This window comes from Alternaria alternata, assembly GCF_001642055.1.
Source record: "Alternaria alternata strain SRC1lrK2f unplaced genomic scaffold CC77scaffold_33, whole genome shotgun sequence".
Lineage (NCBI taxonomy): Eukaryota > Fungi > Ascomycota > Dothideomycetes > Pleosporales > Pleosporaceae > Alternaria > Alternaria alternata.
The window spans coordinates 68,529-92,704 of NW_017306222.1; the positions used below are offsets into that span (position 1 = coordinate 68,529).

The 24,176-nt window shown below is 51.2% G+C and overlaps 8 protein-coding genes across 8 annotated transcripts; 6 read left to right on the forward strand and 2 right to left on the reverse strand.

Moving 5' to 3' along the window:
* Window positions 1–731: 731 nt before the first annotated feature.
* On the forward strand, window positions 732–3,081 carry CC77DRAFT_1067084 (hypothetical protein; the record flags this gene model as incomplete). Its single annotated transcript, XM_018528953.1, has 4 exons — window positions 732–1,132; window positions 1,181–1,309; window positions 1,371–2,107; window positions 2,171–3,081. 4 exons carry the CDS (start codon window positions 732–734, stop codon window positions 3,079–3,081), a joined length of 2,178 nt encoding a protein of 725 aa, XP_018379692.1.
* Window positions 3,082–3,779: 698 nt separating this feature from the next.
* On the forward strand, window positions 3,780–6,571 carry CC77DRAFT_568367 (galactose oxidase precursor). Its single transcript, XM_018532247.1, has 4 exons — window positions 3,780–4,630; window positions 4,697–5,109; window positions 5,160–5,324; window positions 5,375–6,571. Exons 1-4 carry the CDS (start codon window positions 4,253–4,255, stop codon window positions 6,525–6,527), a joined length of 2,109 nt encoding a protein of 702 aa, XP_018379693.1. The 5' UTR covers window positions 3,780–4,252; the 3' UTR covers window positions 6,528–6,571.
* Window positions 6,572–8,261: 1,690 nt separating this feature from the next.
* On the reverse strand, window positions 8,262–8,793 carry CC77DRAFT_568544 (hypothetical protein). The gene has a single exon (XM_018532249.1). The coding sequence runs from the start codon at window positions 8,638–8,640 to the stop codon at window positions 8,320–8,322; it is 321 nt and encodes a 106-aa protein (XP_018379694.1). The 5' UTR covers window positions 8,641–8,793; the 3' UTR covers window positions 8,262–8,319.
* Window positions 8,794–9,469: 676 nt separating this feature from the next.
* CC77DRAFT_948979 (cleavage and polyadenylation specificity factor, 25 kDa subunit) lies at window positions 9,470–10,441 on the reverse strand (the record flags this gene model as incomplete). Its single annotated transcript, XM_018535228.1, has 4 exons — window positions 9,470–9,756; window positions 9,810–10,057; window positions 10,104–10,355; window positions 10,401–10,441. 4 exons carry the CDS (start codon window positions 10,439–10,441, stop codon window positions 9,470–9,472), a joined length of 828 nt encoding a protein of 275 aa, XP_018379695.1.
* A 145-nt stretch (window positions 10,442–10,586) lies between these two features.
* Window positions 10,587–12,029, forward strand: CC77DRAFT_568645 (NAD(P)-binding protein). Its single transcript, XM_018532250.1, has 5 exons — window positions 10,587–10,696; window positions 10,747–11,122; window positions 11,260–11,553; window positions 11,620–11,853; window positions 11,901–12,029. The coding sequence occupies exons 1-5, from the start codon at window positions 10,669–10,671 to the stop codon at window positions 11,926–11,928; spliced, it is 960 nt and encodes a 319-aa protein (XP_018379696.1). The 5' UTR covers window positions 10,587–10,668; the 3' UTR covers window positions 11,929–12,029.
* Window positions 12,030–12,432: 403 nt separating this feature from the next.
* On the forward strand, window positions 12,433–16,482 carry CC77DRAFT_1014089 (hypothetical protein; the record flags this gene model as incomplete). The annotated part of the gene is made up of 4 exons (XM_018523875.1): window positions 12,433–12,541; window positions 12,595–12,958; window positions 13,018–13,642; window positions 13,708–16,482. 4 exons carry the CDS (start codon window positions 12,433–12,435, stop codon window positions 16,480–16,482), a joined length of 3,873 nt encoding a protein of 1,290 aa, XP_018379697.1.
* A 3,182-nt stretch (window positions 16,483–19,664) lies between these two features.
* Window positions 19,665–21,137, forward strand: CC77DRAFT_568662 (hypothetical protein). Its single transcript, XM_018532251.1, has one exon. It carries the CDS (start codon window positions 19,768–19,770, stop codon window positions 21,022–21,024), a length of 1,257 nt encoding a protein of 418 aa, XP_018379698.1. The 5' UTR covers window positions 19,665–19,767; the 3' UTR covers window positions 21,025–21,137.
* An 853-nt stretch (window positions 21,138–21,990) lies between these two features.
* On the forward strand, window positions 21,991–23,890 carry CC77DRAFT_949198 (Metallo-dependent phosphatase; the record flags this gene model as incomplete). Its single annotated transcript, XM_018535242.1, has 5 exons — window positions 21,991–22,144; window positions 22,246–22,577; window positions 22,625–22,882; window positions 22,929–23,367; window positions 23,418–23,890. The coding sequence occupies 5 exons, from the start codon at window positions 21,991–21,993 to the stop codon at window positions 23,888–23,890; spliced, it is 1,656 nt and encodes a 551-aa protein (XP_018379699.1).
* Window positions 23,891–24,176: the final 286 nt, after the last annotated feature.

Genomic DNA, 24,176 nt, shown 5'->3' on the forward strand with positions numbered 1-24,176 from the left:
GGCGCTATGGTATGTCGTTGTATTCCGTCGTCCTAGGAGTCAGGACTTATGTCGAAGAGCACGTGATGGTGTCGGGTGTTAGATCTGGCCGAGCGGCTTACAGTCAAATCGAGTCTACATCGTAGACACTATCTCATGCCCAACACCTGCCAGGTAATCTGGAGTCAATTATCCATCTTCGCAATATCTTCTCTAGAAGGAGGTCAGGGGTGACATGTGCGCGTAAGCTCAAGCTATACTGTTTCGTGCAGAGAGGAGTTTCTTCTGTAAACAACGAGCGTCGCCATATCTGCGCGTGTAAAGTACGCGTATCCATGTATAGATGAAGTGGACATGCATTAAAACGCTTTTGATGGACTATGCGAGGCCACTACAAGCCAGCCTTAAGCAGAGCGTGAACGGCTGGAGGAACGCGACTGAAACCAACGCGAGCGCGCGTTACGTAAGCCCCATACGTTCTCTAGACACTCGCACCCCGTTGACATCATGACAGAACGCCTTTCACGTCGCCAGGGCCGTATTAGCCGCATCAATCGACAATGCTCCCATTCAATGTGTTCAGCTCGATAATGTGTTGCCCGGAAATAAGCAGGGTCCTGCTTAGCGGCTTGCGCGTGGTTGCCTGATATTTGTCGCCTCCCCACCCACAGCTATTGAGGGTGTCTCTTACATTCTCAGCTGCTATACGTGATCGCCAGTTCGGTCTCAGCGGGCAGAGTAACGTCTTGAATATGTCTTCGGACATACCTACGCCTGAGCTCAGTGCTGATGCTCTATCTCCACTAGCTGCTGCAAGCAAGCCGCAGCGCGTACTTTCGTGCGTGCTGTGCGCGCAAAGAAAGGTCAAGTGCGATCGAAAATATCCTTGTTCCAACTGTACCAAGGCTGGTACACAATGTATATCCGCTGCGACAATACCCCGGCAGAGACGCCGTAGATTTCCTGAGCGAGAGTTGCTCGATCGCCTGCGCCACTATGAGGATCTCCTTACGAAAAACGGCATTGCTTTCCAAGCCTTGCATGCGTTTTCGAACCCGCCAACGCGATCCGAAGAAAGAAGCGACAGTCGTGATAAGGAGCACACTAGGACTCAGCCATCCTCCACAGGAGATGCCGAGAATTCCCAAGCCAAGTATGAAGAAGCTGTAGCACTGGGAAGAAACACTTCTAATCGCAATAGGAGTTTTTGGCATGCCATGAACCGAAGAGCATACGATGCTGATGATAACGCCAGCGACGATGGTTCTGACCACAGTTCTTCGTCTCGACACGCACTACGACAAGCACAAATTGTGAAAGCATGGGATTAGTGAGTGTCTCTACACAAATTGCATGTGTAGCATGCACTGACTTTGTACCACCATGTTTAGTCTCTACGCACACGAACTGCACCGCAGCGAGGACCTGCTGTTTTGCTCGCGTAGCGCAGATGTCAGCCTCTCAACCTTACATCCACCACAAGCCCAGATCTTCAAGCTCTGGCAACTGTACCTGGAAAATGTTGATCCATTGCTGAAGCTTACCCATACCCCCACCCTCCAAGCACGCATCATCGATGCCGCTAGCGACATTTCCAACATCGATCCTAATTTGGAGGCTCTCATGTTCTCAATCTACTGCATGGCTATCTTCAGTCTGGATCAAGAGCAGTGCCAAGCGATGTTTGGAAGGCGTAGATCAGAAATTATCAGAGGTTATCAGGTGGGTGCAAGAGAGGCGCTAGTGAACTGTGAATTTTTGAAATCCAGCGATAGAGAATGTTTGACAGCTCTTCATCTCTACTTGATATCACTCAAGCCTGACACAGACCCACGGTCACTGTCGTCTATGCTAGGAGCTGCTGTTCGCATTGCCCAGCGAATGGGTATCGACACAGAATCTACCAACGCCAGGCACTCCGTGCTCGAGGCCGAGCTCCGCAGAAGGCTGTGGTGGTCTCTTACACTTTACGATAACCGTATGGCCGAGATGACTGAGTGCAAGACCACTAGCTTGCTTCCAACTTGGGACTGCAAACCTCCGCTCAATGTCAATGACTTCAGTTTACGGGCCGAGATGAGCACTCAGCCTGCTGAGTTCGGGGTTTTATCCGAAGCACTGTTTGCAGGTGAGTTCTGACTGTTTAAAATACATGTGAGACATCACTGACTTCGGATACTCCCTCTTGCAGTGATACGCAGTCAGATTGGCGAATTCGTGCGTCAAAGCCCCTCTCATCTGGATTTTATCAACCCAGCCCTAAAAACGTTCTCGAAGAAGGCCTCCGTCTCTGCTCATTCAGAATTCGATGAACTTACAGAGTTCGATTCGACGATGGAGCGAAAGTATCTTGCGCATTGCGATGCCCAGAACCCGTTGCACTTCCTGACTATATGGACGACACGCGCATCACTTGCAAAGATCGGATTCGCAAATTACTTATCGACCAATTCGCAGAAGTTTGGACAGGAAAGCGACGAGCAACGCGACCTCGGTCTTGCTTTTGCGCTCCGGCTGCTTGAGTGCGATACAATGCTCATGACATCACCCCTCATCAAGAACTTCCGTTGGATCGTCTACTTGAATTTCCCCTTTCCCGTCTATGTTCATCTTGTTCAAGCGTTGAAAAGGCGGCCACTAGGCGAACATGCAGACCGATCGTGGCAGGCGATGAGCGACAACTGCGCCGCTCGTTTGATGGATATCGAGGTAAAGGACAGTCCAATCGAAACAAAACCGAAAAACCCCTTCTTCACCATATTTGCGGGACTCGTACTTCAAGCTTGGTCCGCGCGCGAGGCAGTATCTGCACAGTCAGAGCCACCAAAGATTGTGACGGACATCAAACGGAAGATGGCACTTGTGGACGAAAAAGCGGCGGAGGTGCAGTTCCAGACACCAGGTTCCGATAGCGCCAACCCACAGACATCCGAGCTCATGGGTTTGGGAAGTCTTGGTTCCCAATTAGGAGTTACCGATGGCATGAACATAGACAGTGGAGTTTTCCCTATGGATCTCACACAGGCTCCGATCAACTTTAACGGTAGTCCATGGACTTGGCAAATTCCTAATTGGAGCGCGATGCCTGGTCAAGGATGGTGAAGCTGTCGTATCAAGGATCAAGATTTGTGTCCTCAAAGACTAAGACGATACCTGACCGTGTCCGATGGAGACCGTGACCATGACAGGATCTCATGGTATCGTTAGACCGACTCAGGTATTAACGTCCAGGATGTTCAGGCTGTCATGACATATTTACCGAACTCCTTTCAGTTCCGAGTCAGCGATCCGGTGTAGCACCCAACGTTCCGGCACCCCCATCCGCATCTACAACGGCGTATCTCAACTATCTCGTGTACCCCAGGTCATGTGCCGACGTCTGTTACTACTTGCTCGTCTAGTGTTGTTATCGCGGTCGCGACTCCATACTATCATGATACGGCGCATTTGCATGAGCCGTTTTAAAGCCGTGCGGGTCTGCGACTGTATTTTCAATAGACTTGTTTCTCGATATCTCATGCGCTGAGAACAGGGGCAGAGTTTTAACGGTGGTTATTCAACTGGAGTTCTTTTTTTGTAGATAACGTCTCCCTGATGGGCGCAGGGGTGGAGTGGAGCGATAGCCTTGGCGTTTCAAGCAGCCTGACAGGGAACCAGCCATCAGCCGGCTGGCTTGTATGAAGCCGTAATACTTCGATCACTTATTCAGGACGTGTACTTCGCCATAGACTATGGCATAGCGACAGCTGAGACAAGATTCATACCTTTTCTGACCTTGTGTCAGTCTCGGGTGTACGCATTTGCGTTCGCTAATAGCTCATTACGGCGTTGCAGCACCCCACATCACGACAAAACAACCGCGATCCTTTCGAGCATCTCCTTGAGGCGCAGTCAACGACATGACTCCAGGAAGGCCGAGCATACCGATAGTGGCATCACCACTAACCTTGCTGGGTGTCTCGGCCCGCTACCGTTGCTATGAACCCCTGGCAGCTCCGGACTTGGAGCCTTTAGCGCTATCGAACATACTAAAATACGATATATAGGTGAACATATACAGGGTAGCTACTCACGAACAGTTCCTATCTCAGTAGTACGCTACCCTATATGATGTTAAGTCTACAATCCTCCCGCTTGTTTCAAAGGTATCCACTTTTGCAAACTACTATGTGTGGGTCACAAGTACAGGACCATAGCTGGAACGAGTATATAGGAAGTTGACGCCAGAACTGCGATTCTTGCTTCAGGCCAGTTGTCTGAATTCGTATCCAGAATGCAGGTCCGCAATCTCTTCGTCGTGCTTTCGGCAGCCACTCTTTTACATTTTACACACGCCCTTAATGCTTGCCCGGGTACTGACGATGTTTTCACTGGAGCGGAAGGTATCAGATATCGAGTATGTCCTGGTACCGATCTGACTGGACCTTCGACGTCAATAAAGCGAGTTACTTCGGTTACAGCATGCGCGAAACTCTGCGACCAGAGCATGGACTGTTTCAAGGCAGTCTTTGATACCCGGACGAAAGACTGCCACTTCAAAGATCTTACTGGCCTGACTTGGGTTGCCAATGACCGTTTCCAAGTCATCCAAGCAGAGCAGGTCAACATCGCTCGTTGCCCTCACAACGAGTGGACTTATCATAGAAACCGGGTAAGTCTGTTTTCGCTTTCTCGAAAGGAGACACCATATTTTCACAAACTAATACTGTAATACCAGAAACAATACAGCATCTGTCCAGGAACCGATATCCGCGGACCAAGTGAAAAGATATGGCAGGGTATAAGGACTTTCGATGATTGCGCCTACCTGTGTGCCAACTGGGCTACGTGCAACGCAGCCGTTTACGACTCGGCAAAGATGGCTTGCCACATCAAAGCCGACTCACGGAGTAACACTTTGATCTGGTCGACCGACAAACGCTACGATGTGATGCGTCTAAACGTCGCGCCCGCGCCCGCGAAAGACGGTGAATGGTCAGATCTCATTCGCCTGCCTGTCATCCCTGTTGCCGCATATGTCGTTCCTGAGTATCCTGTCTCACAACGTCTTCTCGTCTTCTCTAGTTGGGGAGCTGACGCCTTCGGTGGTGCTGGTGGACGAACCCAGTTTGCGGACTACAACTTCAATACGTAAGCCATACTGACATTAGGTTACCGGCCTATGCTGACAGTCTTCACAGTGGAGCTGTTTCGGCCCGTACAGTCAGCAACACTCACCACGACATGTTCTGTCCTGCAATGAGCAGTCTTCAAGATGGCCAGCTCTTGATTCAAGGAGGGTCAGATGCTTCTGCAGCCAGTCTCTACGATCCAGCTTCGAATGCTTTCACTCGCGCCCCCGACATGTACGTCTCCTCAAATATTGTCATCAGAGAATGGTACTGATATGAATTAGGAAGATGGCCCGTGGCTACCAATCATCCACGACGACATCCGACAATCGCGTGTTCACCATCGGAGGTGCCTACTCTGGTCCCCGCAAGGGAAAAGACGGCGAGGTTTACGATCCCTCCACCAACACCTGGACAGCATTGCCAAACGCAAGGATGAAGGCTATGCTCACGACCGATCATGAAGGAATCTGGCGCGAAGACAACCATGCGTGGTTGTTTGGTTGGAAGAACGCTTCTGTTTTCCAAGCCGGTCCTAGCAAAGCTATGAACTGGTATGGCACAAAGGGAACCGGATCGCAAGTCGCCGCTGGTATACGTGACCCAATTGATGACGCGATGTGCGGTATCTTTGTCATGTACGATGCCGTCGCCGGCAAGATCTTCAGTGCTGGTGGTGCTCCTGACTACACAGACTCAGATGCCAACGCCAGGGCCCACATCACTACCATTGACGAGCCGAACTCTCCTGCAAGGGTTGAGCGTGTCGCGGATATGACCTATCCTCGCGGTTTCTCCAATGCGGTCGTTTTGCCTGACGGAACGGTCCTTGTAAGTGGTGGCCAAAAACGATCGAAGGTGTTCACAGATGACGATGGAGCTCTCTACCCGGAACTTTTCGACCCAGCCACAAAGTCCTGGAAGGTCCTTGCCCCACAGGCCGTACCTCGCAACTATCACTCGGTTAGTATCTTGCTAGCCGACGGACGTGTCTTCAGCGGTGGTGGCGGTCTCTGCTACGTCGCCCAGGGAGTCGGCCGCAGCTCCGCCAATTGCAACAAACTCGTCGACCACGCCGATGGCCAAATCTTCTCGCCGCCGTACCTGTTCAATACTGACGGAACTCCCGCAACACGTCCTGTCATTCGCTCTTTAAGCGCAGAAAGCGTCAAAGTTGGAGGCGAGCTGACTATCCAAGTCGAGACCTCAGAACCAGGTCTCAAGTTCACCCTGGTTCGCATCGGCAGCGTCACACACTCAGTCAACACCGACCAGCGACGAGTGCCACTCTCAAACATCAAGGGCGAGGGATGCACGTACACCGCTACATTGCCCAATGACAGCGGTATTCTTATTCCAGGCTCCTACTACGTCTTTGTCATCTCAAAGGAGGGTGTTCCTAGCATTGCTAGGACCGTGCAGATCGTACTGCCATGAGGCTGCCGTTGTTTTTTTGAGCCCACATACTGGATGTCGCAACGCTCGTTATGCACCATTCGTCTTCGAATCTTTCCTTATGTCGACCTCACCCGCGAGTCTCTCTTTTACTTACGTACTTAGTATATAATGTCTGTTGTAGCATAATGTATATTACGTTTACCGAGAAGGTGGAAATTTGTAATTTGCTCGCTTTGCAACAAATCTTGTCGTACTGATGAACAGTCTGACCTGGAGCTCGATATGATCTCGTGAAATTATTGACACTCGCTTTCCCCTGAAAACACGCAAACAATGTCTGGCCTTGTATTGTAATCAAGAAAGATGTGGCTTACAACCTCATCCATGGAAGATGGAACAGTTATCGTTGAACTGGATACATGAGCTGTAGTGAGGTTAGTTCAGAGGTGAGTGCTACCGTGCCGGTTACATGAAGCTAGCAAAGATCTTTTAGCTTTTGACTACTGACACCTCTGTCCTACACGCACGGCTGATTTGGGGATGTGATTATCGTCAGGTACTCTAGCCGCATGCGCTGTCATCGTCTTGGGTCTACTAGCGGTATTCCACACTGACTGCTACACACCACATGGTGGAACACGCGCAGCAAAGAAAGATTTCCCAAATGGCGATATTGTACTTGTGATCAGTTTTGCATATAGTATTGATGTCACGTGTGGAAAAAAGGACTGTACGATTACCATGCAAGGTCGTCCTACACGCTGGACACATGAGGAAAAGTCTTTGTTGACCACAATATCATTTCGCACAGATTTGGTCACACTGGTCGCAAACCCGCAGGCTATGAAACACATCCAAGAATGATTTGCGTAGCCGGCGTCCATCCATGACTTGGATGACTTTCGCCGTAAGGACGTTCATTGTCTCCGACCGCATGTGGAAAGCGCTGTAGTGGAAATATCGCAGGCTTCGTGTATATAACGCGCGGCTTCAGCTCTATTCCATGACCGCCATGGGAACAAATTCAACAACTTCCAGCTCAGAGTCTCACCCAGCCATAGAGCCACGATGCACTTCTCCGCCTTCTTTGTCGGCCTCAGCGCTTTGGTGATCACTTCTCTGGCCATGCCTGCACCCGAAACAACTGCAGAAGCACTACCAGTGCCAGCGACGATGGCAGTCGCCGCCGAGATACCCTATCAAACCGCCGGCCCATTTGCGGGTGTCTTGCCCCCAAACTTTGCTAAGGTATGGGTCTACACTGGCCTCGAATGCGGGATCAGAGACGGCCCTTCCTACAGCATGAATCTTATCTCTGGTCAAGATTGCTGCATCCCATTTCGGAACGTCGGATCTATAATCGCATGGTACAAATCTTCAATCGGGTAAGTCAACTGTCATGTTCTAAAGGAGATCGACTCACGTATAATCCCACCACTATAGTAAATGCAAGGTCACGACTCATAGTGGAAGTAACTGCAGAGGCATCGAATGGAAGCCCAAGAACAAAGAGTGCGTTCGTGGGTTGTTCGCTTCAGTCAGGGTTTCGTGCCCAAAGTTTCATGGGCGATAGCTTTTGTTTCTACTTCGCTACCAATCTAATCCCTATCCACCTAATCCTTACCAATCTACTCTCTACCACAACCATGGATGTAGGAACACCATTTCAGAGCAATGCCATCGCTACCAAAATTGGTTGCATATGGTTCCCGTGAAGCTTTTTAGGGATCCGATGGACCCTCCCACTTTTCCTTGTCCGACATCGAGTCATCTGTGAAGTCGGAAGTAGAATCGTAGTCGGCTAGTTGTGCGAGCACAAAGTCAGTGTGTCTCATACGCGGTTTGTACAACAATACGTACAAATATGACGGCATCTGTTGCAAATCAAGTCCGTGTTGTGCTTATTTCTTCCAGCCCTGAAGGCGTCTGCGCAGCCAAGGCACACAGTGTTCCTGATCCTATCCATGCAGACGGCGCACTGTGTCCTGTAGAACTCGGTGTTCTTGACAAAGGAAGCCCTGCAAGTGGTGACGCAGCCCCACTGCTCTCTGACTGGGCGTTCGTGCCAAACGATACGGTTGCCATCGTCGCTGGCGATCGTGAACGTGGCTAAGACGGCCACGGCGGTAAAGACGGAGACGATGAAATGCATTTTTCGTCGAGACCTGGATTGATTAGTCGACACGGAGTAAGCTGTAGTAGGGGTGAGTAGTACGCAATGTTTTGGAACTATAGGGTCTTGGTTACTTTGGTGTGAGGATCCCTTCGATCAGATCAGCGGGCACAAGACGGGAGGCAGTCTTTGTCTTTCGAGGTAGGAAAAAGACGGTGGGACAATCCAGTGCCTTTTATATGAAGGCGACTCGAGGCGGATTCCTAGATCTTTGGTAAACTAGCAGCAAAGCCCCAGCGCAAGGCGGTCGAGCCAATCTCATACAAGTTCGACCGCTAGCATTGTCATGGTTCATATGATGTAGATGAAGAAAGCAGAAGACGACCTAAGATTGTATGAGTCGCCAACCAATCAAGCGTATGGTGTCGCAGAGATTGGGAAACGACCCAAGGTTCACCACAGAAGGACACCCCAATTGCGCGATTTCGAGTCACGAGTGAACAAAGCCGACATTGGGAAAGCCTGAAAGTTCGCAATATCGCATTCTGATTGGTGCATTTTCGGTATCGTATGGCAGCTTGCATTATACAGCACGTGTAGAGCCCTCGTTCGGAAGAGCTCTGCTTTCAGCTGTACACCAGTCCAGCATCACGTCTACGTTCGCACAGTAGTAGCGACTGAAGGTGTGTGCATCGCTCGCGGATATATGTACCAAATTGACATGACAGAGATATCGAGCCCTTCTGTCAAAACACGGGCATCGTGGCCAAAGCAGCCACGTCAAAGTGCCTTCGCTCTTGGAACGCCTGACACCGGGTATGAATTAGCAAGACAAAACACAGAGAGTAGAGTGGCGATAGAGAGCGCTCTACGAGAGAGTGATATCGCTACCTGTTCCATCTCCGTTCTGCTCCATCCTGGTGTCTTCCCCATCTCCACCTGCGAGCACCTTGGTCTGAGGTCGGTATCCTTCAGGTGGACCTACACCAGGCGTGCACGCTGCGACGTTTCCGTCCTCGTCGACAAATTCGAAGTTGTACCGCGAGAGCAAATGAGGGATTGCTGAGAGTTGTGGGCCGTATCGTGCGGTATTGTCGTAGAGCTCGAATAGCGGAACGGCGAGGAGCTTCATGTTCTTCGGAACACTCAAGACCTCTGCGAAACATTAGCAATTGGCCAAAACATGGAGGATAGGCAGGTCAACTTACTGCTGCGCGGAAGCTGGATAAAGTACAGCTTCTTGCACTCCTTTGGCCTGGTGACATGCGCAGGGATAAAAGGGTACATGAAGGTCTCGAAGTTGGGTCGCCACCACTGCGCCAATGTGTCGCCAACCACCCACTCGTCATTGACGCCTTCGCCAGTGAATTGGGTACCGACTGGTGCGAGGCGCTCGTTCAGCCTCGCCTTGAAGCCCTCGATCTCGTCGTCCTCAGCACGGAGATAGTCGCCGGGTCTATATGACGTCAGCCAGAACAGTTATAGGCGATGACAATTCGTACAGCTTGAAGAAGGCGTTTGCGATCTGCAACATAAGGATGTGCGGGTGGTTGTGTTCGTGGCAGACCAGGATGCCTTCGCAGGTTCGTCGCATGCCATGCTCCGAGTAGTGCTCTTCTAACCGCTTGAGCCGAGCGAGCACCGAAGGGTCCTCCTCGGGCTGGCCATCTTTGGTTCCGAATGTGTAGTTGCTGAGGGGAAACAAGCGAATCGTCTTTGGCTGGTTGCCGTTGAAGTCCTTGGGGATGACGGGACTGCTTTGGTGAGCGGATATCACGAACGCAGCTTCCTAAACATACGGGTATGAGCTCTGGGAAGCTTCCTTTACTATGGTCGACATGGTGGCTGTGATTGTTTCGTGTAAACTCTGGGTTGCTTGTTGCGTCGCGACAATCGACCCGTCGCGGCGAGCTTGCAGGGATTCAGGGTCTCGCTAACACGTGATGATGCTCGCATCCACGCCCTCGATGAAGCTGCCAAAGCTCCACCACTCCGTCGTTCCCATCAATTTGCCTGCTCGACCGAGACTTCTGCTCCTTAGCCCTGTCAGTCTGCAAAGTAATCAGAATGGTACAGACAGCATTGATCACTGGAGGTAAAGCAGACTTCACCAGTGCTCTACTGCTAGCTGACCCTAGAGTGCAGCTAGTGGTCTGCTTGGCCGTCAAGTGCAACGAGAGTTCTCGCTAGACGGTTGGAAATCAATCGGCACCGGGCTGAGTCGTATCACCTCGCCAGATGTAGTGAAGCTGGATATTCTGAATCAAGACGAGATCTTGAGGGTGCTCGATGAAGTCAGCCCGCAAGTCGTCGTCCACTGCGCTGCCAACCGCTTTCCGGACTCTTGTACCAAAGACCCAGAAGCAGCGAGGAAACTGAACGTAGACGCAAGCAGGATTCTAGCTGAAGCTACTGCCTCTCGAGGAATCTTTCTCATTTACATCTCGACGGACTATGTCTTTGCTGGGAAACCTGGAGAAGCTCCTTACAAGCCAGATTCGGCGCCGAGCCCACCGAATGCGTAAGTCCAGATCTGACACACGAAGTTTATGGTAAATACGAGGACCTTGGATCGTCTACCAATGCCCACTTCATGGCACATGACAAGTCCCGGGTATGGTGGCTGTTGTGCCAACTTAGACTGACAAGATTCGTCAGGTATGGCCAAAGTAAACTGGAAGGCGAACAAGCTGTCCTTGACGTTGCCAGCAGGACTGGTGCAAACAACAAAGTCGTTGTTCTCCGCGTCCCAGTCCTCTACGGATCTTGCGACGAGCCAAAAGACAGTGCAGTCAACGTGCTCATGTCGCAATTGTGGAACGCTCAACAGATAGAACAAGGCCAGCCAAAAATCCAAGTTGATGACTATGCGCTTCGATATCCTACGAATACTCAAGATGTTGGTCGAGTGTGTCGTGATATAGCGAAGCTGTATCTTGATCCAGCAACCACGTAAGCTACGCTCAAATTACGGATAGTTGTGCGCGTCTAGTCATCCAGTGCTGACGATGAATACAGGAGCCGTGAACTACCAAGTGTTCTCCAATTCAGCTCCGAAGACCGGATGACCAAATGGCAAATTTGCCAGACATTTGCCGACATCATGGGGTTGCCCCTCGACAATATGGAACCCTTCAAACCTGACGAAGAACCGAAAGATGGTACTGTTAGGCCTTACGATTGTCATTTAGATACTAGCGCACTGCGAGATCTAGGTATCGACATATCAACTGTGGGTTTCCGCACATGGTGGTAAGTTCATATGCGCGTTCGCACCTTCTACTGCTCACATCATGTAGGAGGCGAGAAGTTGGGGCTTTCCGCTGAGTGCCGACATTGGACATTACGCGAACGCTCCCTAATATAGCATCCGAGCCTGCAGACTATGAGAGCCTTCCACTTTTGTTGCATAGTTGTCAGATATCGCAATGCGATGAGCGGCAAAGCCAAGACCGCGACACTAGCAGATCTACAGAATGTGTTGCAAATAAAGCCACCCGTACCTGCATTTCTACTCTTGCAGTAAAGTATGGATCCACTTCCCGCACATCTCGAGCATCGCATTGGAGGCTCGTCGACTACCCGCAGTTGTCCCATTCCGACGTTGTGGTTCTTATCCGAATTGGGATTGCGGTCGCTAAATGATTGGGTGACATCCATCAATGCGGCGCAGTCTCGCGCTGTGAGTTTTGGGGGCGCTTATGCTCCACGATGGTGCCGTTAAGTATCTATCCTTTCGACGTGTAGAATGCCTGAATCTACTCCCGTTGCTTTGTGTTTCTTGTATTGCGGTTCTTGTTTGCTTACTCGTCGCGTATTCTTTTCTTCGTCATGGATGCTAGCCTAGCGCCTGTGGCGCGATCAGACTTTCCAGATACTACAGGACCTAAGAAACCGAAAACTATCGTTTCAATATTTGCGCGTCATACAGAGCATCAGAGTATGTATCAACTGTTGAACTATTCAAGGTTATCGGCGATTGACGAATGCTAGGTACCAAGACTTGGAAGCCGCTAGCGCTGCGCGCACCAGTTCTCATCTTGACGACGGCGATATGCTGGTCGTTGATCGCGATTTTACAATTTTTCCTCCACCAAAGCCAGCAAGATGGCGGTGTCATATTTGCACCTCGCATCAGTGACCTTCCATTGGGCCATGCCTTCATGTATTTGTACTTTCCCACAATCGTTGCTGTCGTTTTCAGCATCTATTGGGCGTGGATTGACTTGGAGACCAAACGCATGGAGCCGTACTATCAGCTGAGCAAAGAATTCGGCGCATTGGGGAAAGATTCGCTGTTGTTACAGTATCCATTCGATTTCTTGCCATTAGTACCGTTCAAGGCAGCCAAAGATGGGTAGGTAAGGCCATAGGATCTTGAACAGGTCAGATGACGGGCATGACTAACGCTCATAGGCACTGGCCTGTTTTCTGGGCTTCGTTTGCTATTCTTCTCGTTACATGGGGCCTAGTACCTGTGCAAGCAGGCATCTTTTCTGTCGAAACAATTGAACGCTCGTCCGAGGTACCATTCGCGGTCTCGACTTCCTTCATGCCAGCCAACCAGCAAACCACCAACTTAACACTCCGCTACTCGCAGTCTACATACGGTATTGCTACTCTAAATGAGACTTTGCCGCCCTATATGGCACGCAACTATACATTAGCACCATTCAGACCTTCGCAGTCAATGGGCATAGACGACATCGCCATCCAGGGTACCTGGACCACAACTACCACCATGTACAGCGTTGATCTCTACTGCGAGGTATCTTCGCCCATTCGAGATGCTGAATATATGACTCCAGGATCTGTTCTCTACAAAAGCAACGGTGGTTGCAATGTCACGACAGGGCTCTCAGGGAACGTCACTAAAGGATATATCAAGAACAAGAATATATATGCCCCGCTTCTTGAGTTGAAGGACTATATGGCCATGTACATTGGCTACTACAATGGCTACAATGCGGACTACTCCTTGGATGGCCATTGTCCACCGGAACGCAATTCAACGTTCTATGCCGCATTTAGTCGTACCAAGGTGAGTTGTTGCGCTGCAACACATCGCACTTATCATAAGTCGAACCTGCTGACGCCAACTTCTAGCAAAGAGAGACAGACCCACCGAACAACGTCACAGCAATATTTTGCGAGCCAACCTTTTACCAACAGCGTGTCAACGCCACAGTCGATGCAAAAACCAAGTCACCGATATCTGTCACACTCTGGGGCGAGAAAAAGCCACTCCCGACAGACCTCTTCAACGCAACATATTTGGAGATACAGATGAATGGAGGTTCTGGCTACGAAGTCCGGGGGGACAACCTACCGCTAAAGTCATTACCAGATTATCTAGAGCGCGTCGCAGCAACGAACATCAGTGTAGGGACTGGTCCCACTGGTGGCGGTTTTGTTCAACCGATGGTTGGGTTATCTCTAGCTGTCAGCGATCGCTCACTCGATGCGTATCTTGATTGGCGAGTCCTGAGTAAGTCCTATGCAGATGCCTACCGACTGCTGTTTTCGCGCGCAATGGTGGATATTCTCGGTGGTGATTTCAAGACTTTTGAGCCATCCACGGGTGAACAGCAATATTCAACTCAGGCCGTGGTCATCGAACCGGTATTCACATACATTGCGGAAGGACTCCTCGGCGTTATTTCGATTGCGACATTGGCATTGCTATATTTATCAGTGACCAGGACCAGAAAGTTACATTCAGATCCGAGCACCATAGCGAGCATCATGAGTCTTGTCGCGGATAACGAGGCCCTACTTGCCGATTTCGAAGATCTCGACTGTTGTACCATGGAGGAAGTCCAAGAAAAGCTTGGAAATAAGAGATATCGGCTTGACGATGACGGCCAGTATCACACTATAGTCGAAGTTGGTCCCACTACAGACTCTGTCTTAGTAGCCCAGCAACCAATCACTCAGGCTCAACGACGAAGCACGACCCGGAATATTGCTAAGCCTGTTCGACCTATCGAGTTCAGTCTTTGGACTTCCATCCCCTTCATTGGATTATTCATTGGACTCGCAATTGCGCTTGGTGTAATCTTTGGCAAAGCAAAACTGGACGGTCTTGCTCTCCCATCGAAAAACAAACTCGTGCAAAATCTCCTGGAGAATTATATTCCGACTGCACTCGCTACACTTATCGAACCAATGTGGATTCTCATCAACCGCCTCCTGTGTATGCTGCAGCCCATAGAGGAACTTCAGGGCTGCGACGCGCCTGCAAAAAAGTCAATTGATCTCAATTACAGCTCTCTGCCTCCCCAACTGGTAGTTTTGAAGGCCCTGAGATCGAAGCATTTTGTGTTAGCAGCAGTTTGCTTCATGGTTTTGCTTGCCAATGTCTTAGCTGTTGCTTTCGCAGGTATCTTCAACCAGGATTCAATAAGCATACAGTACTCTGCAGGCTTCAACCCTCCATTTGAGCTGAAGTTTGTCTCCGTGAACGGAAGTATTGGTCCCAAGAGTTGGGACCAATTCGGCTCCCTTGAACCTTCAGGCGCCTACCGTGGCGGCAACTCGCAGGATCAATTCCTCATTGCCGAATCTAACTTTACGCAGAATACCCCTCTACCCGCATGGACTGATGCAAGTATGCTTTATTTACCGTACTTCGGTACGGCAGACGTAAATGCGACGAACGGGCACGGCTACCGCGCTGAGACCACAGGTCTTGGTGCTAGGCTTGAATGCAAAGTTCTCAACTTTGGTGTAGATTACAGCGCCAGACTCGTCAGCGACGGGTCGAACATCCAGGCTGAGTTTAACACCACAAATTCCGCCGACGCCGACACAGCGATATGTCCAGTCAAAGTAGCACCAACGCTTCTGTGGGGACCGAGTAGTCCAGAGCCACGGCTGGAGATCAACGGTACCTGTCAGCGTGGTCCCAGTGCAACAGAGTTGGTCTTCGTTGTTGACGCGAACGCAAATGCCACTCAGGAAGAGAAGGATGCTTGTATGACAACAGTAATTATGGGTTGGATCAGAGCACCTGATGGATCTTGTGGCGATTTTGCAGAGAGGGATTTGGACAAAAGCAATTCGGTGTTTGTTCGTTGTAAGCCGAGGATTGTCACGGGACGTGCAACCGTACAAGTCGATGCAACAGGTCGACTGCAAGAAAGGGTAGCTGATCTGAAGGTAGAAGGTGACGCGCCGGAAGAAACATTCAGCAATGACCCAGTCAACGTAATTGGGCAAGCAAATCGATACATCTTCAGGTCTACCGACGGCGGTTGGCACAACGACAGCAACGCAGGAGATGCTATGAACTATTTCGCTCGTCGCGAATCAAACAGCACACGGCTCGTCGATCCAACCCAACCGGTTCCGACGCTAGAAGATATCCAAGCTCCTCTCGGCAAGGCATTCTCACGACTTTTTGCAATTTGGCTCGGAGCCAATAAGGAGAAGCTGCTCGTGTCGCGCAGCAAGGCGAATGAACCGCAGGTGCAAGGCTGGACGATAGTCGAGGAGCGAAGGCTCTTCGTCTCCACTTCCATGTTTATCATTTCCGAAGCTATACTCGGCGTCTATGCAATCATCGCAGTGATGGTGTATCTGCGCCGACCAGGACAGTATCTTGCACGAATGCCTACGTCTATCGCATCGATCATTAGCCTGTTCGCTGCCAGCGCGGCAGTTCAAGACATGAAAGAAACTTCGCATCTGGACAGAAAAGGACGTGCCTTGCATCTTGATGGGCTGGGCTCACACTACGGATATGGTAGTTACGTTGGGGGAGATGGACATGTGCACATCGGCATTGACAAGACACCGTTTGTGCGAGTCAGGTCGAAGACTAGTTGGTTGGAACGGAAGGTTAATTCGTTCCGGAAGGGCTCGTTGGGCGGACCCTAACTAATAAGCAATTTCGGGAAGACCTACCACGAAATGGATGGATAGGAATTGCTTGCTACGCTTCTAGTACTATAATATCGCAATTATCGTTGAAAGATCTTTTATGATGATGTGATTGATCCATGGTAGAACAAAAACCAAGGCATGCTGAGGCATGAACATGATATTCTGGACCGAAGCAAGTTCGTATGAGTAAGCTAGGGTTTGGTGTTGAGGTCAACGCGACGTCTATGCATAAGCACGAGGACGCTCTAACCCGTAGGTACAACATGCAGTTCTTCCAAGACAGTAGAGCTAGAGCCATGTGATTGGTTTGAGAACAAATAACGCAAAGATCCCAAATCCCGGCAAATGCGGTAAGTCAAGATGTAAAGACTAGAAAGTCGTCGAAAGCGAGATGTCAAAAACAAAATAGCGCAGCAAGAATACAGCAGACCCGAGGCATGTGAAAGAGGGGCACGAAGCATAAGTATGATTAGACATGTGTTCCGCAATTATGGGAGATCTTCAACAGGAAAGGTTTACGAATGACGAGTACACAATTTCTTTTTCTATCATCGTCGCTTTGGAACATACCTACTTATGCGGTCTATATAATAGTCACGGCATATTGCTGCCTTAGTCAGTTGACCGGTTCATGCCGCAACTGTACATACACCACTAGGACAAAGAGAATGCAGTCCAAGGGGAGCGACGCTGCAAACATAGAGCCGTACGCGCGGATGCCGTTCCGATCTCTAGCTTACCTGCGGATAACAGAACCTGCTATCTTCCGAGAAACGTGGTGCCCAAATAAGGTACAGGTGAAGAGGGCGTGTTGAAGTCACCTAAAGTATGGTCTAACTGGTTCCCTGAGGCTAACACTCTAACACGTGCCTGCCCTGCCCAGCGCCATCTTAAGCTCCTGACCGCGTTTGTTGATCTATCTCAAGAACTATCAAAGGGAAACGCAACTTGGCAGCATCGTTCCGCTGCTCTCTTAGTGGTCAAGACAAGAGATGACAACCAGCCGTCGACTTGCTGTGAGAGGCGTTCCGAAGGCTAACAACTCTGTCGGTGATCCAAATTTTCTTCCTGCGGGGATCGAGCCGTGAAACGGAGATTTGAGCTCGATTAGGTGTGGAGAAGATGATGACGCGTAGTAACCTTGGAACGTTCGTGCACTCGGAGAAGACTACTGGGCTGTTGCAAGTGCCGAGGGTGCGTCTGCACGGAGCAGGCGAATGTGTAAAAGAATAAGTGAGTGTTTTAGAAAATGCAAGAAGGACGACAAAAATTGTTTGAAATGTGGTTTGCGAGAAGGGTGCATGATCACTTGATACACGCTGTCACTTCTGAGGCCAAGCTATTCTTGCCTCAGGCATTTCCCCACGATCATCACGTTGGTTCATTGCGAATGGAGGGCCACACCTGTCATCGCTCGTTTCCTCAGGTTTCATTCACAGATTCTGCACTCACTCGACAGGCTGTGTTAGCCTCGGATGCTTCGTACCGATCGCGCTGTTTCAATTCCTTTGGGCAGCAGTACTGAAATGCCCAATGAAGCGTCACAATGAACAGGATATGCTATCGTTTTGTTTCCCGCTGATTGCGTCTCCAGCTCGCAGCTGGTGTTAGCTATTCATGGGTCGTTCGAAACAAAGCCACTCAAGCCTTTTTGGTCTCCACTGATCAACTTTTAGGAAGAAAGGAATGCCTGACCAGATTAGCTTCCTGCCAGTAAACTGTCTGTGGGCTGTTTGCGCGTGAGCAATTTGGTGAAACAAGCTGCAGTTGTTATATGACCAATCAGTCACTAGAGCGATGAGGGCCTGGAGGCGACGGCGCCTTTCCATCACGAGCTGATGTCGACGGCGTGTCGGTAGCGAGCGAGACCCACGGGTCGCTGCCGCCGGGTCACGATATGCGAGCAACCTGACGCCACAGCCACACTCTCCTTATTCCTGGATCCGCCACACTTCATCTTCACCGACGCCGACGCCGAAGGGACGTCGCTCACGATGTGGCGCAGCCAGAATAACACGAGGTCACGACAGTTGCATTGAGTCGATCTCCCAGATTAGCAGCGTTCGCCGCTATGAACCATGCATAGATCGAAGGCTGCCAATAGTCAGGGTCTAATATTGTCGAGAGTAACAGAAGTGACGGCTAAAAGGTGGAGGCCCAGAAAAAGACCTTGCGCATGAGGGATACCCAGGTTGCGACGCATGAAGTTCGATGACATCGACGCGGCCTGTCACCCGTAGGGCCTGCAATTAAAGACGTCTTTGTCATAATTGACCGTCTGCGGCATTCCAGTCTCTAGCATCTAGCCTGGCGCCTGTGTCGCAAACACGGCGGTAAGTAACCTCTGCGTAGCCTGCGAAGAGTCACGATTGTGCGAGCTGGTTTGTTGTCGGTCAAGCCATAGGCGTACGCCCGGTGTGCCTGTAGATGAGCACGCCTGCCAATAGGAGGCTCCGCAGCAACTTTCGCGAAGGATGCCGATCGTTTCAGCTTTAGCAAGAGATCGCCACTCCACACCATGACTAGCTCTTCCAGCTATCGAGTTATCGATAGGCCAGGATTCGGCATTCCCCTGCATAACACACAGACCTCCGGCACAAACTTCAAACCTGACGTCGGGCCCCTGGCCATAGCCTCGCACCAATACCTTCCCATCTCAGTCGCACTCCGCTTTTTTGTTTCATGGACAATGCTCTTGTCATGACCACATGGCCAATGGTATCGGTATCGTGCCTGCCGAGAGCTCAGGACTTTGATGTAACACCACTTATCCTGAGCTCGTCCCCCTGCCGCTAAACCGGGAGGGGGACGCCAGCCGGAAGAAGCCCGTCAACCGTTGCAAGAGAAGCCTTGCTTCGTCGAATAGCCTATGCTTCTTCACGATGATCCGCCGGACATAGGCTCCTGAGTCCTTGCACTGCTGTACGAGTCCCTCCCGACCGCCACAGGCTAGCCATGTGGGTAGAAACGACCATCCTTATATAACCTAACACGGTTCCGTCTGCCTTTTCCTTCTCATCACAGGCTATCCACAGCAGTACCAAACTTCTTCTCTGTTTCTTTTGCTTTTGCATATCTTGCCAGTGGCAGATCACATTCTTTACAACAGCTGTGCGTTACCGAAGAGCTAGACTCAACACTCTTCTTGTCTATATCAAGTACCACTTGATCCGCAAACCCAAGACAACCACAGCCATCACATTCCTTTCGTCGCTCAGCAGGTCTAGCGATTTCCAACCGAGAAAACCTACTTCTCACGTCACTCTTTCGAATATCAACATGTTTTTCTCCACAACTCTCCTCGTGGCCTTCGCCGCCAGTGCCTCCGCGCACATGACCATCGAGTACCCAGTCCCATACGGCAAAGACACCCTTACCAGCTCCCCTCTTGAGCCTGGCGACTTTCCCTGCAAGCAGCGTGCTGGTGTCTACGATGTGACTGAGATGAACCAGTGGAATGCTGGTGAGACCAAGGAAGTCTCCTTCAAGGGCTCTGCTGTTCACGGTGGTGGCTCCTGCCAATTCTCGATCACAACCGATATGGAGCCTACCGAGGCGTCTCAGTGGAAAGTCATTACCAGTGCCATCGGTGGCTGCCCATCGAACGTAACTGGTAACCTTCCTGAGGACCCCAACGGCCACGGAGCAGCCACCTTCCCCGTTACCATGCCAGACAACATCCCCGAAGGCAAGTACACTTTCGCCTGGACTTGGTTGAACAAGGTTGGTAACCGTGAGTTCTACATGAACTGTGCTCCTCTGCAAGTTGGTGGTGGCTCCAGCAAAGCCTCAACTGCCAGTGCTTCCGAAGCGCTTTCAGCTCTTCCTGACATGTTCGTTGCCAACCTTCCAGCCACTCAGTGCACCACGTCGGAAGGCCAGGACTTCAACTACCCTGACCCGGGTCACAACGTTATCGAGGGACAGGGTGCTACTCTTGGTGACACCGTCAGTGGGTCTGGCTGCTCGACAATGACCAAGATGGGCGCTGGTAACGGACAGATGGGATCACCCACCAAGCCTGACGCTTCGCAACCCGCAGCGAGCGAGGCCCCTGCTGCCACTTCTGGTTACGCCGCACCACCTGCGTCGAGCGAAGCTCCCGCTGCTACCTCTGGATACGCTGCCTTGCCTTCCAATGGCGGTGGTGTGTTCGCTCCCGGTGCTTCTTCTGCCCCTGCAGCTGAGCCCACCGCCCCTGTTGCCGCACCTACTCCCACCTATGGTGCCCAGCAGCCCAGCAGCGTCCCCGAGCAACCAGCCTACAGCGCAACTCCTCAAGTGCCCGACAACAGCACTCCCAGTGCTCCCGCCAGCGGCAGTGACTGCACTCCTTGTGACAACGATGGTGCTGTTGTATGCATTGGCGAGAACCAGTTCGGTCTTTGCAACCGCGGATGTGCCGTCCCTCAAGCCCTTGCCAACGGCATGTCTTGCTCTGCCGGAGCTGTCGTTGCTACGGCTTCCCTCAAGCGATCACTCAAGTTCCCTCGTGCCCACCTCCACCGCCGCCACGGCTCGTCTCTCTTCATCTAAGGGTCATGCTTTGCATGGGCATTGGAACGTCTTGGACAGTCTTACATACCCTCAGCCGTTGGCTATGAAATGCAATACTTGGAGTTTGGGACACGGATTGGGACACCCTCGGATCGGGTTGTCACATGGGTTGGGATAGGTTTGGGTCTTTTGTTGATATACCTTCTCACGTTGCGCAGATACACTTTTGGTCTCGCTCGTGAATTTCTTCTTTGCTTTACTGCTGTTACATCCATTCTTTCATGACCGGCTCTAGATCGAGTCGGCATGCCCTGTTGTCTTGTTTAGAGAGAAGCGCTGTGATCAGCCTCGTGTCTACGAGTGCAACATACCCTGTACCTACTGTACAAAACACAATATATCGCTCATTCATTCTATAAAACCATCCCCATGCTTGATCTTTGTGACTCGCTTGATTCCCTGAGTATGCCCTCATTGTTACGAATCTCCAACAGTCTTTGGTGATGATGCGCATGGCAATCAAGCAAGGGCTCACCATAAACATTATCTCGAGTCTCAACTGTCTCATCTCAAGTTTGATAAGCCACATCAGTTGTGGCTACGAGCGTGTGTAGCCAAGGTCGACCACGAGGCTATTCACCGGTTTATGACGTCCTTGGGATGGCGGGCTTGTGATTGGGTGGCAGGCACACAGGGAACAGCCAAGGGGACCGGCGGCGACTTCCCCTCTGATTCCCACTTTCAGCCCTAAGCTCCTGTCGCCAGCGCACACCCGAGCACGCGACGAGCCAGACGACAATTCTCACTCCGGCCATTTGACTACTGCCATCTCGTGCTGTCAGGCCCCAGAAATTAGAACGCGCCGAGGCCTTCGTTTCGCACGCCGCCGCCACTCAAGCTTAAGCGGTCATTGCGCTCGCCCCACTACTTCGCTGCCTTCACCTCCACCGTCTTCTTGTGCTCACACCCTACGGCTTGCTGCATAGACTGCATAGATTGCCCAACATGGACAACCAACAAAAGGACGTCGACCAGTCCCAGTACATTGACAATGCTATTCGCGCCGTGCGTGAGAAGAAGCCGCTCCCTGAGATCGACTTCACCCTGCATACTATGGAAGATGGAAACCAAGTGAGCACACAGGAGCGTGTATGCAAAGGTATGCTCAATCTGTGCCTCCCGCCGTACTCTCTAGCCATGACCTGCGCTCTTGCGACGTTCCAGACGAATGCAGCCAGCTAACCGTGCCGTGTTCCCCAGACGTACAAGCACCCGCCTTCCACCCACCCACCGACGAGCAATTCTTCTCGCCCCAAGATCGCACAAAGCCCAACATCCAATTCCTGAAGCAGCACTTCTACCGTGAAGGTCGCTTGACCGAGCAACAGGCGCTATGGATCATAAAGAAGGGTACCGAGATTCTCAAGTCGGAGCCCAACATGCTTGAGATGGATGCACCCATTACCGTGTGCGGTGACGTTCACGGACAATACTACGATCTCATGAAGCTGTTCGAAGTCGGTGGCGACCCAGCGGAGACGCGCTACCTCTTCTTGGGCGACTACGTCGATCGCGGCTACTTCAGTATAGAGGTAGGATAACGAAGGGACGGCTGATATGCATTGGCTGACACTCGCAGTGCGTTCTGTACCTCTGGTCTCTCAAGATCTGGTACCCCAACACGCTCTGGCTACTTCGAGGAAACCACGAGTGCCGCCATTTGACCGACTACTTCACCTTCAAGCTCGAGTGCAAGCACAAGTACTCCGAGGCCGTGTACGAAGCATGCATGGATTCTTTCTGCGCATTACCGCTAGCCGCTGTCATGAACAAGCAGTTCTTGTGCATACACGGTGGACTGAGCCCTGAGCTACACACTCTGGATGACTTGAAGAGCGTACGCAAAACAGCTCCTCGTACAGCGCAATTGCTAACGTTGTCAGATTGACCGCTTCCGCGAGCCACCCACCCACGGCCTCATGTGCGACATTCTTTGGGCCGATCCTCTCGAGGAGTTTGGTCAGGAAAAGACCAACGATTTCTTCGTCCACAACCACGTTCGTGGATGCTCATACTTCTTCTCATACCCGGCTGCCTGCGCTTTCCTCGAGAAGAACAATCTCTTGTCAATTATTCGCGCGCACGAGGCTCAAGATGCTGGATACCGAATGTACAGGAAAACACGGACAACTGGTTTCCCTAGTGTCATGACAATCTTCAGTGCGCCGAACTACCTCGACGTGTACAACAACAAGGCTGCAGTTCTCAAGTACGAGAACAACGTCATGAACATCCGACAGTTCAACTGCACACCTCACCCTTACTGGCTGCCCAACTTTATGGACGTCTTCACATGGTCATTGCCCTTCGTTGGCGAGAAGAGTAAGCAAAATTACTTGTCCATATGCAGGACTTGGACTAACAAGCTCTAGTTACCGACATGCTCATCGCCATCTTGAACACCTGCTCCAAGGAGGAACTCGAGGAAGAGACACCCAGCTCTCTGGCGTCCGGACCATCATCGCCTCCTCTTTCCAGTCTCGATCCCGAATCCACCGAATTCAAGCGACGTGCGATCAAAAACAAGATTCTGGCCATTGGTCGACTTTCCCGCGTGTTCCAAGTGCTGCGTGAGGAGTCTGAGCGCGTTACTGAGCTGAAGACAGCATCGGGTGGTCGACTCCCCGCGGGTACTCTCATGCTTGGTGCGGAAGGCATCAAGCAGGCCATTCACAGCTTCGAGGACGCCCGTAAGGTTGATCTACAGAACGAGAGGCTCCCGCCAAGCCACGAAGAGGTACGAAAGTCTCAGGAGGTTAGCCGAGAGCAGGCTCTCGAGAAGGCCACCAAGGAGGCCGATAACGACCAGGGGCTCGCCACCGTCGCAAGGCGTATTAGCATGTAAGTGTTCTTTTAATTCGACATGTTGTATGCCTGCTAACTGATGTAGGTCATCTGGATCGGGACGCAACCGGAGAAGCTAGGCGCGATTCAAGCGCTCGCGATCCGAGAGTGAGGCTGATAGACGAGCTATGACACAGCAGGATGTTTAGGTTCTTGATTTCTGTATTGGCGGGCCACCAAATGTCATCAGTATACCACGTAGGCGTATGTGGACCAGCGTAACCTAGAGGTATCACCTTACGAAGTACGGTAGTAATTTGTCGGTCGACTGCTCAACCTCAGAGGGG